At 47.0% G+C, this 19,939-nt stretch overlaps 1 protein-coding gene across 3 annotated transcripts in view; it reads left to right on the plus strand.

Annotated features, from left to right (window-relative positions):
- The window catches only part of Pfkp (phosphofructokinase, platelet), a 57,081-nt gene that overhangs the window by 24,861 nt on the left and 12,281 nt on the right, over nucleotides 1-19,939 (plus strand). For all 3 annotated transcript variants that reach the window (XM_071619881.1, XM_071619879.1, XM_071619880.1), the window contains 12 exons: nucleotides 587-752; nucleotides 1,866-1,910; nucleotides 2,131-2,239; nucleotides 5,535-5,630; nucleotides 6,759-6,851; nucleotides 7,406-7,531; nucleotides 9,173-9,237; nucleotides 9,704-9,773; nucleotides 9,993-10,139; nucleotides 12,777-12,847; nucleotides 14,908-14,995; nucleotides 15,707-15,859. In XM_071619881.1, coding sequence (XP_071475982.1) covers nucleotides 587-752; nucleotides 1,866-1,910; nucleotides 2,131-2,239; nucleotides 5,535-5,630; nucleotides 6,759-6,851; nucleotides 7,406-7,531; nucleotides 9,173-9,237; nucleotides 9,704-9,773; nucleotides 9,993-10,139; nucleotides 12,777-12,847; nucleotides 14,908-14,995; nucleotides 15,707-15,859 — 1,229 coding nt within the window. The remainder of the gene's footprint in view (nucleotides 1-586; nucleotides 753-1,865; nucleotides 1,911-2,130; nucleotides 2,240-5,534; nucleotides 5,631-6,758; nucleotides 6,852-7,405; nucleotides 7,532-9,172; nucleotides 9,238-9,703; nucleotides 9,774-9,992; nucleotides 10,140-12,776; nucleotides 12,848-14,907; nucleotides 14,996-15,706; nucleotides 15,860-19,939) is intronic.

The following is a 19,939-nucleotide window of genomic DNA, read 5'->3' on the forward strand; positions in this document are numbered from 1 at the left end:
CCGCATCCTGCCGTCCACCTTGTCTGATCTAACACAGGTCTGTTGGTAGCACAGAATAGGAATAGTGACCATGAGTCCAGGCCAAAGCCTGTCCCTGCTCCTTTGGCCATTCTAATTTATTTTTTTTGCAGAACTGCCTGATCCAGGTGAGTCTGTCCAGAGAGCGCTAGGTAGGTGGATACCCACCAACTCGCTAGCTCCCTGTGGAGCCATGAGAAAGGAACGTGAAGCTGGCATTTGTGTCTTAGTACTTAATTATGAGATTGTAGTGTCACCTTGTTTGTAGTGATGTCATTTTCCAAAGGTGTTGCTAGGTAAAATAGAGGTTCATATGTACTGATTGCAACATGTGGGTCTTTTCATTTCTATAATTCAGTGCTCTAGTTAAGTGCCCTGTGCCCACTCATGCTTCTGTGATGACTTCTGACTGTGCCTGGCTTTTCTTTCCTTAAGTCTACAGATGCAAGCTGCATATATTTCTGAGGAAACAATGAAGAGAAAAGTATAGAATCCTTGCTGTCTTTACCTGTGGCTGTCTGCCTAGTCCCTGAGCAGCTCTTAACTGTGTTGCTTGTTTCTAATGCAGGTAAGATCAGCGAGGAAGCTGTGACGAAGTACTCTTACCTTAACGTGGTGGGCATGGTGGGTTCCATCGACAACGACTTCTGTGGCACAGACATGACCATCGGCACGGACTCTGCCTTGCACAGGATTATGGAAGTCATTGATGCCATCATGACCACTGCCCAGAGGTAAAATTCTCCGCAGGAACCAGGGGTGTTGACTGTAGGCACGTGATGTGCCAGCGCTCACACACAACTGCTGGCTGTGCCCAAGGTGCTGTGGAGGGCTGTCAATATGGTGCAGTTCCTAGCACAGAGAGTTGTTCTCTGGTTTACTTTTCACTTTAAATTTTAAAATATTGCTTTTTTAAAAAAATATGATCATAGAAGGAAATGCACTTGTGGGAGAAAAATTAGACAACAAAATTAAATTATCCAAAGCCTTGCCCAAAATTTCCTTGAAGGAATAGCTTGCAGGTAAAGGGATGGAGCGAGTGAGCTTGTTGGAGAGCAAGGAGGCATTGCCTTGTGCTGGGATTCCAACCTGCAGTTAACAGGAATATAGACGGAGCCACATTAGCTTAGCCGAGCCTGCCCAGACTCATGGCAGGGCATTACCCGTCACTTCAGGGCGACTGAGATTTCCTGAAGCACTATTCATAAAAATCATGTGGAATAGGAAGTAGGGCAAGTGCCTCCCATTTTGAGGACAAGAAGCTTGAGACTTGGAATTTTGGAAAAGTACCCAGAGGGTAGAGCCTCCCAAGTCCTCACGTACCTGTCCTGTTTGCCTCTGTTGCAGACCAGGTGTGAATGTGGTAGACACCTAGGAAACCACTTCATCTCTTCAGGTTTGGAGGGATTGCTGAGAGCAGTTGGCTCTTGCATTCCTTGGAGAGACAGTAGTCACTGGGTGTTCATGGAGCTGATCTGTGGCACTCATGTCTTTACATGGGATGTATCCAGCTATGGTTCTTGACAGAAGCACCTGCCTTTGCCCAGCACATCATCACCTTTGAAAGAGCATAGAATAAATGTGCAAGTTAGTCTTAGGGTCAAGCAGGTGTAGAGTACGTGCCTAGAACCTGCAATTGCTGCTAATGCCCCTCTGCTCATAAGATTCTGAAATACTGTTATAGTGGCATTTGCTTTTGTAGAAAATGAGTCATTTTTTGGAAGCTTGGGTACCTGCCATCATTAGGCAGCAGACTCTGTCTCACCTGGCTGGAAGAGCACTTTTCTGTTCACTTTCCATACTGTTCCCACTGGTGATGACTGGATTTTCCCTTTATATCTTTCCAGCCACCAGAGGACCTTCGTTCTAGAAGTGATGGGGAGACACTGTGGGTACGTATCTACAGACACGATTTGAGTGGAAAGGATCTTTCATTTGTCTCCTCCAGCGTCCTGCACCCCATATCGTGTGGCTCCCAGAGAAGCCAGCATCTCCTGGTTCAAGTCCAGTGTGACAAACTGACCTGGCTTGTTTTTGTGCTTGGGTGCCTGTGGTAGTCCGGCTGGAAGGTTCCTGCTCCGTGTATTCATCCTGTCATTTTGTTTTATGTAGGTACTTGGCCTTGGTGAGTGCCTTGGCCTGCGGAGCAGACTGGGTGTTCCTCCCAGAGTCTCCACCAGAAGAGGGCTGGGAGGAAAACATGTGCGTCAAACTCTCAGAGGTAATTGGTGATTTTGCCATGCGTGGCTGGGGGATTCTGGCTGTTGCTTTAGTTAGGATCTGTAATGGCCTTTGGGATTGCCAAATTGGACAGCTCTTTAAACAAGTGAAAACTTGCTGATAGTAAAACAAAGCAAAGCCTGTTGCAGAGAAGCCTTCTCTGTGGGCTGTCCACGTGTCTGTCTCCTCCTGAAGTGCCAGGAAGGAGCAGCTAGCATAGCACTTGGTTGCTTTTCATTCAAGGTAGTAATCCTAGTTTGAGAAGTGAATTCCATGGGATTATGGCTATTAAAGGAAACCAGATTTGGAAAGAGAATCTGTTTGTTGGCTTTGCTACTTCCGTGTGCCCAAGCGTGAACAGACCCTTGTTCACCTCTCCAGTTTTAGTTTCCCCAGAACACTAGGAGTCAGGTATTATGGCATTTCCTTCTCCAAGGTGTGGGATCTGGAGGTTTGCCTGTTTGCTGATTGACATGAGCCAGGCTTCTTTCTTCTCTGTCCAAAGTGAGCTGCACATTTGTCTCATACTGTGGCTGTTAATGTGGCTTGTTTGCCTCCAAGAAGGCTTAATACTTAGGGTATTAGAGGTCTCACTTAAGTCCATGATTAGCTTTTAGGATAGCATCTCAATATGTGGGTTAATCCCCCACCTATTTTGTAGTACTAGGGATTGAGTCCAGGGGCCCTCTATTACTGTGCTACACTCCCAGCCCTTTATTTTATTTTGAAACAGTGTCTTGCTAAGTTGCTGAGGCTGGCCTCAAACTTGCAATTCTCCTTCCTCAGCCTCCTGAGTCATTGAGATTATAGGTGTGTGCCACAATGCCTGCCTTCCTTCTCTTATTTTTATAATCGTTTTTCAATAGGTAAATTGTGCAAGCACCGTGTCACAGACCAAATTTAGTTGTATTCAGCAAGCGCATACATAGTGCCTGTAAGAATGGCCACGTGTTCAGTAAGGCTTTGACACGTTAAAAACTATTGAGTAAAGCTGAGCTGTAGCTAGGGGAAATCATGCATCCTTTTGAAGTTCAAGCTGTTAGTTGACATAGTACAAATACTGCCATTTGAGGAAGAGGTTCCCTGGTCCCTGATTCTGACCCAGGGACGTAAGCAGCATCTTCATTGGGCTTGGATTTCATGAGATGTAGGTCCTACTCCTTCTAACAGGCATGTTCACTGGGCCCTGGGGAATATGCAATTAATTATACAGGACTTTTCTTCTGAGATCTCTGAGCTCAGTGAGCTTGGCCAGTCAGGTATCTGGCCTGATCCTCAGTGACATTGTAGGCCACAGGTCCAATGACAGCCTTCAAGGAAGACTCTGGGAGGCTGGTTAGAAAGAAAGTCTGCAATAAGATTGGTTCAGTCATTTGTTTTCTAGATACTTCCCTCATATTTGCAGGTGATTAAACTGTGTTGTCTCATCAACAAATCTAATTGAATGCCACACTTATACCCTGCGCTGTCAGGTATGACCAGAGGAGGGACACTGGCATCCTCCTTAGGCTTTGGCAGAGGCAGGACTGGGTGGTCTGAAGTAATCCATATGTGGAAACACTTGATATCATTCTGTCATTTATTCTTAATTGATCATCAATGCCCCACTGCAAGAATTTTTTCCAATATTTTGGGAAATGAATTAGCCTAGGAAACAAGCCCTCAAATGTCTCCAAGCTGTATGTATTTTAATATAAAATTTATTACACCTTTCTGAGACATCAGAATTCCTAGGTTGAAACCTTGGCTCTACCACTCAACGGGTAGTTTAGGACAAGTAACCTCACCTTCCTGCATCCAGTTTCTCTGCTGTAATTTGCAAAATCCTCAGTGATTTTGCAAAGAGTCAGTGAATGCATTCGTCCAATCCAGGTACAGGACAAGGAGGCGATCCATAAATGACAGAGGCAAGGGGGCTGTCTTCCCACCTCAATGTCCTGAGGACTGTGGTTTGTAATCAGTCCAGAATGGTGTGTTTGATGGTTGTTTAGCCAACCAGTTATTTATGGATATTGTTATTATCTCTGCTTTTTCTCTTTTAAGCAAGGCTGTAGTTATCACTCTGTGCTTTGAACCTGTAAGAAGTTGCTTCTGCATACCAAATTCTTCAAAGCATAGCACATTTCATATCCATCAAGAATGAAAACAGAATATGAGTTTAACACTGATGTTATCAGAGTGAGCCATGTTAGAACAACCCGTCTTACCCTGGTTCTGGCAGGGTTGGCTGCAGTCATGGCCAGGGGTCCTCACAGCTACCACTGACACTTTCTACGCAATGGTCTTTAATTTGAGACCTTACAGAAATATATCCTTAAGAATGAGTTAATCTCCCTCATGCAGTGGTTGCTACATGTTATGGTTCATTATAGGCTCACGGGACTTCTGTAAGTATCTAAGACAGTGCCACCGACAGTACCAACTAGAGAGTCCAGACAGCATGAGTGGCCACTAAGGTACAGCTGCCCAAACCCTCTGTCTGGGCTATGGATCTGCATTATTCAGGTTTCTGTTGTTGTGACAAATCACCTGAAGAAATCAACTTTAAAGGAGGAAAGGTTGATTTGGGGCTCATGGTTTCAGAGGTCTCAGTCCATGGTCAGGACTTGCCTGGCAGAGGAGGGGATAGGGTCCCAGTGTCCCTTCCATGGCCCACCCCCATTGACCTATTTCTCTCCCTTGGCCTCTCTTTAAATGTCCCAACACATCCCAGTGGTGTTTTGGGGTGGGAGCAGGCCTTCAACACATGGAACTTTGGGACATTACAGATGTAGACTGTCACAGGGTCCTTTCCCGCCTTCTTATCGTGCCCCACCGGTCCACTTCTCTGCGTGTGCAGTCCTGTTCACCGCAGTGGCAGCAGATTCCTGGCCCAACATATGAGTGGGCCGTGTTGGGGGTGGGGCTCTTGGAGAGTAGCAGGAAGCCCTAAGTGTAAAGGAGACCAGACGTGGTTTGCAGGGAGACACAGCTCTGTAGGTCCAGCCTGTGTGGGATCCACCTCCCTGTTGTGGCCTATCAGCAAGCTGGCACTCTACCCCTGCCTTGGCAGGCTGGGGGTTCAATTCTGACCAGTATTTGCAATGCCACTTAAGCCATTAAGTCCCACGGAGACCCTCAGCCCTCCCTGCTGTCACCCAGGCTACCTTGTTCCTTCAGTGTCATCGGGAAGCACTTCTTGAAAGGATTTCTGCCTACAAATAGGCCAGTTTAATTTGGGACAAACTTCTATGGTTTTCTTGTTGTTGTCAAAAACAGGTTAAGAATGCGAATGTTTTCATTTTCTGTTTCTTTAGAACCGTGCCCGAAAAAAAAGACTGAATATTATCATCGTGGCTGAAGGAGCAATTGATACCCAAAATCATCCCATTTCCTCTGAGAAAATCAAGGATGTAAGTTTGTGTAATTTCTCATTTTTACTCTGTTGTGTACCTGGAAACAGGAGCTGTTAGCATGATTGACAGGGTTTTGATCTAGAACACTGCATAGTACTAATTTTTTTTTTTTTTTTGTCCATGATAGTTTAGAATTTTTTTCCTAATGACTAGTAACTTCAATGGCCTGGGGAATACACAGCTCCCAGGCCGGCACTTCTTCTGTTCTCTCTTGTGATATTCCTCAAGGCTATGTGGCTCCAGCAGAAATAGGGAGAGACATAAGGTGACCAAGCATGTTCTTTTGGTTAGGAAGTTCCAGCTATTGAGCGTCAATTGCTCTGAGGGTGAGCAGGACTGACCACATGGCAGCTGACCTGGGCTTCTCTGTTTGCAGCAGCAGAAGTCCCTCCCCCAACCCAGAGCATCAGCTGAGCACATTCTCAACAAGCTGCCTCATTGGCCATGAGTCATTGTGTCTTTATGGCCATGAAGAAAGGCAGGGTCTGGCAGGATGCTGGCATGAGGCTGGCTCAGTACATTTCTCTCACTGATTTCAGTCCCAGCACTGCACATCCATATTCAATCACTGACCCATACCTATCAAAGACATCTGCCAATGTTTACGAAAAGTGATCCATAAAACCAAGGCAAAGATTTTCCTTCTCACTTAACTGAGATTAAATCATGGAATACTATGCCAAAAAGGGACCATGGACACAAGGCAACCAGCCCTGCTTTTAGTAGAGAGGAAGACTCTGAGTCCTAGAGAACTTTGCCTCTGCACGTCAAAAGCTGGCATTGCTTTGGATGCAGGGCTGACAATCCTGGGTGATGTTATTCAGATGATAGCTGTGCAAGTTGAAGGTGACTGAGAAATTGCTTACATTTTCAAAAAATATAAATACCTGAAATAGAAGCTACTTGAAACAGCGCTTTTTGGAAAATAAATGTTATGTTCATTAGCTAGTTGGGAAATATATCTGTTAGCTGTTCCACTGAACCTTCTTTAGGAACAATCATCTGTGCCTTTAGTTCTGAAGAAAGAGTAGAGACATCTCTCCTCAGCACAGTGACTGTCTCCACAGCTCAGTTGATGTGCCACATCACAGTTTGGTACCTTCTAATGGAAGTCTTTCCCTTTAGCTTGTGGTGAAGCAGCTGGGATTCGACACTCGAGTGACTATTCTTGGACACGTGCAAAGAGGAGGGACCCCTTCAGCATTTGACAGGATTTTGGTGAGTGAGGATGGCAGGTGCCAATCACAAGGTCTCTGGGAAGGAAACATTTGTGGACATTTAAAGGAACCTATTTGTCATAAAGGCTGATGGGCAGCCCATCCCTTGAGATGCCAGCAGTCTGCATCCTAAGGTTAAAGATCCTTTGAGACTTGCTCTCCTAGAGGGATTTCCCAGTTTAAAATCACCTCAGTTGATGGGGAAGTCAGTGTGCCATTTCAGAAAGGATCAGGACAATAGGACCCAAGAGGTGGAAACGCAGTGTTCTGAGTGTAGGTTTCCACATGCTGGCCCGAGGGGACAGCGGGAACCCCGAGTCCAGACCCTCAGGTCTTAATACTCTCTGCTCCCTCGCCTTGTCCTGCTGCCCTCTTGCCAGTTCTCACTGGAGTCGTCGTGTTACGGGGAGGTGGACTGGAGGTGAGGAAGCAGGGTGGGAGGTGAGCACAGAAATGGCAGAAAGCCTTGCCATGATCTCTGTGGGCCACCGGTGCCTCCTGCTGAGGATGTGGAAGAGGATGGTGGGCCATCTTTGTCCCCACTCTCATTTCCAGGCTAGTCGCATGGGAGTGGAGGCGGTCGTTGCCCTGCTGGAGGCCACCCCCGAGACCCCGGCCTGTGTGGTGTCGCTGAGTGGAAACCAAGCTGTGCGCCTGCCCCTGGTGGAGTGTGTGCAGATGGTAAGTGTGGCCAGTGGGTGGGCATAGAGAGGGGCTACCCATCTATGACCAGTGGGTCATAGTGTATAAAACCCATGCAGTCTCTACTCTCTTGTTTATAAGTTGCCATCCTAGGGGCACTCCAGTGGTAACATCCCCAAAGATGAGTCTGCAGTCAAGAATCAGTGTGCTCTGGGGGCCTTGAGTGTCTCCTACAAGAGAAAGGATCAGGTGGCACCAGAGTCTGCTGGGAAAATAAGAGCAGGCAAATGGTCCTGCTGGGAATGTGTAGTGTAGCGCTTCACAGGGAGAAGGTGTGGCATGGTGCATTTCTCCACTTTCAGTCACTCCCTGCCTGTCCCTTTGTCCCATAGGACATTCAGATCTGTGGTGGGACACTGGAAGAGCTTCCGGTGACATTCTGGGAAGCACCATTCCCTTTTGTCCACAGGAATGTCTGAAACAGGATGGAGGAAAAATGAGTTATAAGTTTTCAACCTTTGTTCAGTAGGACGAGGTGGCAGTGAAGTTAGTTGCATTAGAAATTGCTCTTCTATTTTTCCAAATATTTTGGTGACTGTAACTTTGGTCTTTCCAGTGACCCTGAGGTGAATGCCTTTCATGATATGGAGAAGTGGATAAGTAATTAAATCAAGGGGCTTAGGCACAGTAACCCTAATACACCTTAAAATATACTTCCCGAAGCCATCAGGAGGGAAGAAAGTCTGTATATGTGTGTGGTCAGGTGTATGTATGTGTGAATGTGTGTGGGCATGTTGTGCAAGCGTGTTCATGTCCATGTCCTTGGGGACGGGAGGACAGGAAGTGTCTGGAAGTGTGTGAGGGGTGATGGGCTTAACAGGCCACAGCTCATTGATTTTGAGCCTGTTTCTCATGTCTCGTGTCTGTTCTCCTAGAAATTAGGGTGGCACGTAAAACTTGGCTCCTTCTTGAAACCATCACATTAAGGTTTTGTTACTGAAGGCCACAGTGAGCCATTTGCTGGTTCCCTGCAGTTTGTCTGGTGTTTTCCTAACTGTCTGTTTTTAATAACCTTAGACAGCTTTGGAGAGGGGTTGGGTTTTTCCTCTTATCTTACAGACGAGGAGATTGAAGTTGGGAAATGGGTAACTTGCCCAGGGTCCTAAAGTTAACTGGGATCACTGGAGCTTGTCATTCCTGTCACACCCTTTGTACTGGTGTGGCCCCAGCCCCTCTGTCCCCTCGGCCTGCTGTGAGCACACTCAGGTCCCGTACACAGGCCCCCAGAGAGGCTGGGGACTATGTTTTTCTTCTCCCTATCAGAATTAAATTGAGAAATTTTCAGAAACTTCCCTGAGAGATTGGTTTCCTTTGCTCTTGTGGAGTGAAATCCTTGTGCATTGGAAGCCATAACAACAGGTCCCACTCCTCCTCCTCTTTCTGGGAAGCAGTCTGGGCTGGGTGGGTCCAGGGCTCTGAGCTCACAGCCAGGCACTGACAGTCCCACTGCTAACCACAGTATTGGATGCCTGGCCACCTAATCTTGGGGCTGCTGGTCATCCAAAGTGAGACTGAGAGGGTCCAGCTGGGGAGGCATTGACCCTTTCCGCCCAGCAATCCCAACCCAGGGACATAGTAACTCTTGGCACATCCTTATTTTTTTCTTATTTCTTTTAAAAGACCCAGGATGTACAAAAGGCGATGGATGAGAGGAGATTTAAAGATGCTGTACGACTCCGAGGAAGGTGAGATATTTTGAAGAACATTCTACTTCATGAGGAATTTATATTCCTTGGGCTTGGTCGTCTAGACTGCTTAGAGCTTGTGCTCATCCTGTCCCAAAAGACCTAGATAACTAGGTGGAGAAAAATAAGTTGATTTTTGTTTTGTTATGTTTTTAGCAGGGGTTGTTCAGACCCTAGTGAGATCAAGGTACAAGGAGACATGCTGCTTGCATTTTGAAAAGAAACTTAAGAGGAACCCAAGAATGCCATTTTTCCTTAGCCTGTTTCTGAAGTAGGCCCTCATAGGCCCTCTCAAGCTCCCTGTAGGACATGTGTAACATCAGGGCCTTACTCTCCCTAAGTGGCCACTTGGGCATTTGCAGGGTATCTGGTAGGATTATTCTGTGGGGCCCTGCCCCCCAAGTGAGCTCCTTCCTTCTGTGTCCAGTGTTCTTGGCCCTCACTCAGCAAAAACCTTTCATTTCAGGAGCTTTGAGGGCAACCTGAACATCTATAAGCGACTGGCCATCAAGTTGCCTGATGATCAGATCACAAAGGTAGGTGACTGGCCTCCGGTGCCCTCTGCCCTCGTGCACACAGGCCCCAGCTTAAATGCTGGCTTCTGGGGGATTATCCTTGAGCTCTGTGGCTGGCCTTCCCACTGTGACCTTTACGATACTGTGGAATGTGGTCACCTGCAGCGCAGCCCGGCGTGGTGTGGGCCAGGTGTAAGGTGTGCAGCATACCTGATGACCTGGGCCTGCCCTCTCCTGTAGAGCAACTGCAACGTGGCTGTCATCAACGTGGGGGCACCTGCTGCTGGGATGAACGCGGCCGTGCGCTCCGCCGTGCGAGTGGGGATCGCAGACGGCCACAAGATGCTGGCTATCTATGATGGCTTTGATGGCTTTGCCAAGGGCCAGGTGAGTCTCCCCAGAGTCCCAAGGCACGTGACACTGTCTCTGCACGTGGGGAGGCTAGGCTCCCGGTGCCTTCCAACATTTGTCATCCAGGATTCTGTGACACTGTGATGACAGTAGGTTTTCACTTCAGAAGTCACTTCTGCTTGAGACTCCTTCCCCGAGTTAAGAGTCTGGGCCTTCAAGTTAAGCCCAACATGTGACATGTTTTCAAGTTTCCTGAAAAGGTGCTGGGTGATCGCAGTGGTGGTGACATCACGGGCACTTGTCAGCTCCCTGGCACTGGGCCCTGGCAGGCAGGGCGCACGGTCTCTGCTGTGCCAAGCCCTCAGTGAGATGAGAACAGTGCGCCCTTCTCACCTGCTGGCACTGGCCCGCATTCCTCAGGATTTACATATATTAGCTCATTTCCGCATTCATCTAAATCTAAGATGTTGTCCTGATCTCACTGAGGAACATAAGGCACAGAGCCATTGACTGATTCAACCCGGTTTCCCTGGTGTGGGACTGAAGCAGGGCGGGAGGACTGCAGAGCAGACACCTCAGCCAGGAGCCATGCCTTACACTGCGGAGGTAACAAGCGGGCAGGGCAGACCTCTGAGAGAGAGGTGACAGTAGGAAGAGATCCAGTAAACCATCTAGGTTCTTAGACTGGGAGCAGTTCTGAAAAGACACTGAGGTCAAGAGGGTGATGGAGCCCAGCAAGGTTTGCATGAAGGTCCTACCCAGCCGCTGCTGGGAACTGGATTTTAGACCAAAGGTCTGGAATAGGCAGGTGACTCCTAAGCCTGTTGTGCTCATCCTGGGCAGAGGAAAGGAAGTGCAAAGGCCCTAAGGTAAGGTGTTGCTGTTCTAGGGTGATGGTGGCCATCTTGCCCGGGCAGGGGAATGAGAGGGTGGCAGGAGGGGGTGGGGACAGAAAGGAAGCTAGGGTCACATCACTGGTAGACAGTGGGGAGTAAGAAGCTTGGATTTTATGCTGAGCTTTTATGCTAAAATGGGATGGTTCTCAGCAGGAGAGTGGTACAAACTGCTGGGCTTTGCCAGGATCCCTGGGTGTTCTTCAAAGGCCACAGCAGGGAGCACCAAGACTAGCTGTGGGGAGGGGAGCAAGAAGTGAAGGTAGCATTGTCCAAAGGTCTGAATGTACTCTCAGGACAGGGTTGATGGGATTTGTTCATTTAATATGCAGCTGTGGGGAAAGAAAACAAAAGGGAGGAAGGGTTACTCCCCTCTGGCCTGGGCCGATGGGAGGGGTAGAACTGCAGTAATGCAGTTAGCTGCAGGAGAAAGCCTGGGGTTGCCAGCTTGCAAGGAAATACAAGGAGCTGAGGTTTAACAAGGCTCATGAAAGATGTCCAGGAAGCAGGTGGACACTGGGGCCAGGTGTCATCAGAGGTGTGGCCTAAAATGTGAGCTGGGAGGCTTTAGCATCAAAATGATAGACTTAACAAACTTGGCATTTCCCCAGTGGAGTGGAGGTAGGACAAGAGCAGGAGCACAGTCTGGGGCCTTGTTGAAAGAAAAGAGTCAGAGGAGCCAGCGCCAGCCCAGGAGGCAGGAGCGGTGGAGAGGTGGGGTGCAGTCACCTAATTGGTAGCCCTGGGGAGCACCTCATAGTCCCTTTCCACCTTGGGCAGCTGAAGGACAGCACCCAGTGAGACAGGGTCCCTCTGTCCTAGTCTGAGCAGCAGAGAGGGGACTAGGAACCCTGCCATCCTCAGGGCATCTCGCTCTGCCATTGTTCCTGCTGAGGCTTTGGGAGACTTACTAGTATTAAGCTGTTCTTTGCTTTATGTAAATAATTAAGCCAATCCCAAAGAACCAAATGTTTTCTCTGAGAAGCAGATGCTAATTCACAGTAAGGGGCTGGGGGCAGGGCTAGGGAGAATAGAGGTACTTTGGATTAGACAGAGGGGAATGAAGGGAGGGGAGGGGACGTGAAGGGAGGGTAGGAATGACAGTAAAATGAATCAGGCATTGTTACCCTATGTGCGTATATGATCACCCAACTCCTGTAACTACCCCATATACAACCAGAAGAATGAGAAGTTATACTCTATTTATGTATGATGTGTCAATATGATGTGTCAAAATGTATTCTACTGTCATGTATAACTCATTGGAACAAATTTTTAAAAAAGAATTACTCCCTTCAAAACTGGCAGTTATAACTTCCAACTCGTGGCTCTCAGCGGCATTATGTTGGATCCCCCCCATCACGGTCTTTTTCTCTGTCTCTGTCACACATACTCTGTCTCTGTCTCTGTCTCTCTCTCTCTCTCTCTCTCTCTCACACACACACACACACACACACACACACTCACGAGCGTTTGTTCTTGCATATGGGCCTGGATAGTCACACTGGAGTGGGATGATATCTTTATTTCAAATATACGTTGGCAGGAGCCCTCACAGCACATGTTAGAGGCCCCCGGGGAGTTGACATACCCAGACACATGGCAGAAGCTGGGCGTCCTGGCCTTCACTCCCTCGGCAACACTTTGAGAGCATGGTTTTGTAATGCTTCAAAATCTTCCCGGGAATGCAGCCTATTGAAAGTACAGGAATCTGAGCTGCTTTTTAAAGTGTCCCTAGTCCCTTTTATCTCTCACTTTGCTGTTTGTGTTTGCCTCTCAGATCAAAGAAATCGGCTGGTCAGATGTTGGAGGTTGGACTGGCCAAGGAGGGTCCATTCTTGGGACAAAACGGTAATTTCCAAATCTTAACTCTCAACCTGCTCCCAAAGAAGAAGAAACGGGCACGTTCTAGAAGAGTGGCTGGATGTGGGTGCCTCTTCTGATATCTTGGAAGGAATTCCTAAACAAAGAGGCATTGGGGCACCTACCTATCCTCGCTCTGGGAACCCGATTATGTTTGGGAACTGGGGGTGAGTCCCAGGCTTGGAAAGAGAGAGAAGGTAGCTTTTGGACACTCTTGTCCAATCAGTTCTTCATTCCATACTTCGGAAGAGCAAAACCGCACAACTCATTGGAAGTTTCAAGAGAGGTAATCGTCACTGGGCTTTAGTAACCTGCTGTGTGAACAAGCACTAAAATCTTGCTGGAGCAGGTTTGTGGTATTGGGAATGACACAAGGGAACCCCATAGTGGCTTGGGGCTCATTTCCACACTTGAGAAAATAACATGAGTAATTTTGATGTGTTTTTCTGAATTATAGTATGCTTCAGTGTTTCCCCATTGCTGGGGGGAGGATAGTCTAATGAGATGTATTATTTAATATTAAGTGAAAGTTCTTTTCATCTTTGATTATCCCAGGGGTGCAATATTAATGCCAGTCATTATTATAGTTTATATTTTGATATGGAAAGAAAGCAATTTTTAGGTAAATGTTATATAGGGTTCCATCTGATAGTGGCTTATTATCCCTAGAAAATTATCTCAACCCTTTGTTCTGCTTTAAAACTAGGACTTCCAAGATCCCCTACTGCTAGCAGGGTCCCATAGGGCTGGATTAGTTCTTCAGATCTGCCTGTGTTCAGTCTTCCAGTCTGACCATGTGCCCTGGGGTTGGTTTCCTGGAAAGCTCTAGTGGAAGGAGATGTATCTTTAGGTACTTCCAGGCTTCAGCAGACTGGCCAAGACACTTCCAGCATCGGTGTGCTGGGCGTTGCTCTTGAGTCAGGCAGAACAGGTTGGGGGCTTTGGACAGATTCTGACGATGTTTCAAAATCTGCATCAGAAGGCTAGGAGGGACTTTGCAGTTAGACACAAACACTCTTTTGCTCTGTTTGAGTATTTTGGCCCTACAAATTTTTATAAATCTATCAAAAATATAAGTACTTTATATACTCACATAAGCATGAAAGGAAGACAAGGGATGTGGCTGGGGATAGAGCTCAGTTGGTAGAGTGCTTGCTTCATATGCATAAAGCCCTGCATTCAATCCCCAGCACCACAAAAAAAACAAAAAACAAAACAAAACAAAAACACCAAAAGAAAGACAAGGGATAGGTGTTAGATGGAACCTTGGGCAGAACATAGAGCACAGTATCGTTTGCCTGGTGTTACACTGTTGATCATGTCATTTGAAGTAGGCAACAACCCAGAAGGGTATGAGCAAAGTAAGCCTGGATAGCAAGTGTGGGTGTATGAGATTAAATTATAAGCTGGGTGCAGTGGCACATGCCTGTAATCCCAACGATTCAGAAGCCTGAGGCAGGAGGATCGCGAGTTCAAAGCAACTTAACGAGACCCTGTCTCGAAGTAAAATATAAAAAGAGGCTAGGGATGTGGTTTAGTGGTTAAGTGCTCCTGGGTTCAATCCCTGGTACACAAATTTTTTTTTTTTTTTTTTTGAATAAAAAAGTTCTTGGGAAGCTACAAATTTCTATTTAGACAATTAATTTCTATTTAGACAATTTCTATTTAGACAATTACTGTTAATAATTACAAGCTGCTTTGGTTTATTGTTTTCTAATAAGGCAGAAGGAGGCTTTTCAGGTGCAGGATTAGCTGAAGTGCTTCTTCCCAAATATTTGTGGAAAATACTCTCTCGAAATGTGACTTGTGGCCACTGCTGCCTTGGGTGTCCATTCCCTGAGACTCTGCTGCTGTCTGTGCAACAAAGGGTCGGAAAAAAGCAGCTAACAGTCCACTGCCATAGTGCCGAAGAATGTGGCCACGATGGGAGGTGGGAGGCAAGATCTGGGGCGGAGGGGTTGCCGAGGGGGCTGCAGGCGTGATGCACGTGGGGGACTGTGTTCAGCTGGACCGTGTCTGACCTCACCTCTTGGTTCATTTGTTTCTAGTGCCCTGCCCGGGAAGTTCTTGGAAGAGATTGCTGAGCAGATACGTGCTCATAGTATCAATGCCCTCTTGATCATTGGTGGATTTGAGGTAAGTCGTTGTCTGTTAACCTGCTTGATAGTTTTGGACATGTGACTATCGACCCTGTTTTCACACAAGCACAAAACTTGTTGGCTGCTCTTCAGGAACTTGGGTTATGGATTCTGAGGCTCGTTGCCACTGGCTTGTTTGTAATGCAGAAGAATAGCAGGTGGCCTAAGACTGACCCAGTTCCAGTAAAGACACCTAATGTGGAAGCCAAAGCTTGACTTCTTATCTGAGACTCACCTATTTGGTGAGATCTGTTTTGATTCCTGTCTATAGAAATCATTCCATCTCTTCAATGTGAAGCCCATTGGCTCTTTACAGAGGAAGGTAGTCACACGGTTAGATTTTCTTTTTCAGTTTCTTCAGAGTCACGTGTTGGACTACAGTCCTTAATTATGTACTTTTGGATAAAGATCAGTCCTGTGATAATCTTTTGATTTACTTTGAAGAAATGTAAGAACCTCAAGTAATCAGCCTCTCACCAATAAGAGTTAGTGTTCTACTTGATAATGTCCTGCTTTCTCCTCTGTACTCAGCAAACCTCTCACCCTTGGACCGAATGTAGTTCTGTGGTATCCCAATATGTACCTCGTGTGCTGTGCTGGAAGTGGCTCCCTGAGGCTCTCCCGTGCTTGCACTCCCAGCGATACCCTCTGTGCCCGCTGCGCCCCTCCCAGCTTCCTGGCCCCACAATCACACACACTTGTCTGACAGGCCTACCTGGGACTCCTAGAGCTGTCAGCGGCCCGGGAGAAATACGAGGAGCTCTGTATCCCCATGGTTATGGTTCCTGCCACTGTCTCCAACAATGTGCCCGGTTCCGATTTCAGCATCGGGTCAGACACAGCTCTGAACACTATCACCGACGTAAGTGCGCGTGCCAGCAAAGCAGGCGCGCTGCTGCTAACCTCAGGCCTGCCCCTTTTATCTACCAGTGCACTAGAAATAGGCCCCAGGCAGCTGGGCAGTGCCTGCATGGGCTTAAAGAAATCTTTCCCTTTTGTCTTTTTCTTTTTTTTTTTTCCTAAGGTATATTCAAAAGTCCTTTTGCCGCTGAAAAAATTGATCTAGCTCCTCGAAGTTTTGCAACCTCTTCTGTGTAGCTGAGGCACTATCACTGCCAAGGCCATTGAATGGTGTTGGCACCGTAGCTCTGAGATTTGATAACTATTAAGATTTTTGTTTGTTTTGGCTGAGCCTCATTTACTTCCAGTCTGTAAATCTTACTGTGATAAAACCTGGACCGTGGTTCTTTGCCTTGATGTCTAAGGATGGAAATTCAATATTTGGTAATTTTATTCATTGATTATTGAATTCTCTGTTTGCATTTGTTGTGTTTTTCATTATGCTGTCAATGTCATTTCCCCCTTAATTGGCAATTCTAAATTAGAATCTAAAAATATTGATGCTGCTTTGATTTTTAATTTTTTTGCCAGAAGGCAATAAGGAAACATAGAAGTACATTCTATGTATCATATTTGTAGTTAGCCTTGATAATTCATATGGGAGTTTGAAGATCAGTATCTAAATCAGAATAATTTTGACTTAATTTGTTGTCAAATATTTCAGTAAGTCTCTGGTTTATATTTTCCTTGTGAGATCTAGTTCTTATGAAAGTTTTTGGAGTTTTTTTTTTTTGAAACTCTTATCACCAAAAAACCTATTTCTAGTGCTGGTAAATAAAAGCCAAAAAGCTTTTAAGATCTCAAGGGTAAGTAATGATTAGCACTTATTTCTTGCTTTTCTCAAGTGCTTAAACTTCTCTCCGCTTTGTTACTGTAGCAGTGTGATCCTGTCTGCTGAAAGTGGTGTTTGTGGGTTTGCAGTCACTAATCTTTTGCTTAGATCTTGCATGTGCTTCTTGGTGATTGTTACTGTTTTTGCTGCTTTCAACTGATTTGGGCTCTGGATGGATCTTTGTGAATGTAAAGATCTGCATCTACCACAATGAATTTTCTTTTTCTTTCTCTCTCGCCTGCCCTGCCTAGATTGGGGTGTCTGTAGGCTGAGTTCCTCAGAGAAGCAGTTGGACTTGAGTTGCTTATTTACTCATTGTCACATAGTTAAAGCTCACCTGGGGGGGGGGGGGCGGATGGGTGGGGACCTGGAGGCTATCCTTTGCTGTGGGTGGGAGCTTCTGCAGGTGCCAGACAAGGCTTTTGTCCCCTTGATACACACTCTTAGGCACCAAAGAAAGAGTCTCCTATCTTATGATTCTGAGCTTCTCTGCTATAAAAAACTGTTTCTTCCCAGATTGTTGAAAGAGAATAGATACATAGTTGAAAATCTGAAAAAAAAAAAAAAATAAATTGGAGGACAAAACCCAAACCATCTATCCTACTTCCCTTAGAGGGAGTTTTTGTGACTTTTCTTAAATTTGGTCTTTTATTTGTTTGAGTTTCTCAAAGCTAGGTTAACCAACAATGATGTCTGAGAAAGAAAAAGAAGGAGCAGGTAGTTGATCATTCCTGAGAGCCTCAGGCATGATCACATGGCAAGGGATGTGTGTGGTCTTCCTCATGTGCTGTTTCTGAGGCTCCAAGGAGCTAAGTCCTCTTGGTTCTGCCATCTCAAGGTAGGTGGCCAAGGCCAGGCCAGTGACTGCTCTGATTGCTCTGGGGCCTGGAGCCCGGTGAGGGGTGAGAAAACAGCTAAGAGTCCTTCCACAAGTCCTAAGGGGTGAAGACCAAACCTGAATGTGTCATTGGCTTCTTCCAGAGATATGTTTTTTGGGCAAAATGAAGTCAATTCCAGTCGTTTTGATTTGGGGTTAAGCTAGGCTAGGCTGGTCATAACCACGAATCCTCTGCAGGAAATGGGGCATGCAGCACTCTACACAGGTCACCCGGGGTCCCTCCTGCCACTGTTCTGGTGAGTCAGGGCCCAAAGCAAGTTAGTATCTGCTCACTCACCTTATTGGTAGCATAAAGCTGGTGTCCTACACAGGTCCCAGGAGCTCCCTGCACGTTCACATCTAGGTGCTCTGTTTCTACTGGTGTGAGCTGCCTGCTTTGCCCGGGATGGCCTTCTCATTTAGAATCCACGGGCATCTCCAATACCAAATCACTCCTTTTGTTCAGGGAGCTTGGCTATTCTCGGCTGTGGATAGTTTTGCACCAAGGGGCATTTTGAGCATTGAAGGGTATTTTGGATTGCTGCAGCCGGGAGAGAGACTGCTTCTGGCATCTCACTGGCCAAGATCAGGGATGCTGCTCAGTGTCCTGGGAGGTACAGGACAGTCTCTACCACAGGGAATGATCTGGCTCAGGATGTCGACCCTGTTGAGGCTGACAAACCCTAAGCTAGTCTTATGTGATACAGATATCATTGTCTTTGGATATCTGATTATTGTCTTCGCTGATCCTTTCCCACTTGGTAGCAGTGATGCTCAGCTTGCAGATGCATCCCTTCAAGGGGATCTCTGTAGCTGCAGTATCAGTGGGTCTTCTGGGTAGAGCAAAACCCACATAGTACCTCAGAGCAGGCATTTAGAAAACTTTCCTGAGGTAGCTGTAGGCTTTTCTGTTAAACTTTACTTTTTATTCCTCCACAATCGTACAACACTTTGTTCTAGGCAACAATACAACCAAAGCAAGCTGAACGCGAGCTGCCGTTGATGCTACAAAGGTGGCAGTGACTATAGCCCTGCCAATATCCCTGGTTAGTGATGTGACCATGAAATTGAAAACCATGACTAGGTCCTTATCTGATTGCTCTGGGCCCTGGAGCCCGGTGAAGGGTGAGAAAACAGCTAAGAGTCCTTCCACGTATCCTAAAGGGGTGAAAACCAAACCTGAACGTGTCATTGGCTTCTTCCATGACTGTGCCCCATCTCTGCTCTTGGTGTGGTTAGCTCTATCCAGGGTAGCTTGATGGTGTCTTAAAGTGTCCACCCTGGAGCCCTGAGCAGGGCAAGTCACTGGTGCTCACTCAGGATCTGCAGGCAAGACTTGCTTGTATGCCTTCGGAGTGTCCTGACTTCCTGGGCAGGGGGCTGCCCTGTCCAAAGTTTTCCTCTCATTTGCTTAGAGATTGAAGGAATCAAAAGGAGCAATGGGAAACAGAAGGTAGGAAGTGCTACAGCAGTACCACCGCCATCAGAGGTTTCATGAAAAACAAAGTCACTAACCCTGCTGCTCACCTGCTGCCTCCTCCACCCCACCCCAGCTGGCCCACGGGGAGCATTCTGTCCGAGGCCATGGCCTGTGTTCCTTTGACTTCCAGCAACAGCTTTCTCAGACAACTGCTTTCCCCACAGCCTGTCCTCAACTGACCCTGAGCTAGAAAGTGCTGAGGAGCCCATCAGAAGAGTATGGGTACTGGCCAGTGGGTTCCCCCAGATGAACAAGTGCTGTACTAACTGCCACACCAAATCTGGAAAGACAGAGGCCACACAGAGACTAGCCATGGGCCCAGCTCGGATGGAGGCAGAGGACCAGGGCTGAGGGGGGGCCACGTGGGGGCACCCTGCTCCTGTTGCGTTCATCGTCACCCAGTACAGATGGCCCCATGTCACCTCCAAACTGACTGCTCCAAGGACTAACCTGCACAGGTCCACGGCCCACTGTCCAGAATCTTCAGGCTGTGCATATTTGGGGTTACAGAAAGGCAATACAGAAGGACAGGGGCAGTGGCTCAGTGGCAGAGCACTTGGTAGCATGCACAAGGTTCCGGGTTCATCCCCAGCACTGACAAAAACAAAGGCAATTCAGAGCACATGCCATTTATCATAGAAGTTTCTGCAGCACGCTAAGAAGATGTGTTAAGTAGAACCAAAAAAGACTATAACTGGGTCAGATTTGCAGCAAATGTTTCATAAAAATGCCTTGTTCTGTTGGAGGCTGCATGGATTTAGGAACTATGGGTAAGTGGACCTGTAACCTACTACTAACTTGGTTACCTCCCTGAGGCAGAGAGTTCAACCCCTGACTAGGGGCTGAATAGCTC

Source organism: Marmota flaviventris, chromosome 12 (assembly GCF_047511675.1).
Source record: "Marmota flaviventris isolate mMarFla1 chromosome 12, mMarFla1.hap1, whole genome shotgun sequence".
In the NCBI taxonomy this organism is placed as follows: Eukaryota; Metazoa; Chordata; class Mammalia; order Rodentia; family Sciuridae; genus Marmota; species Marmota flaviventris.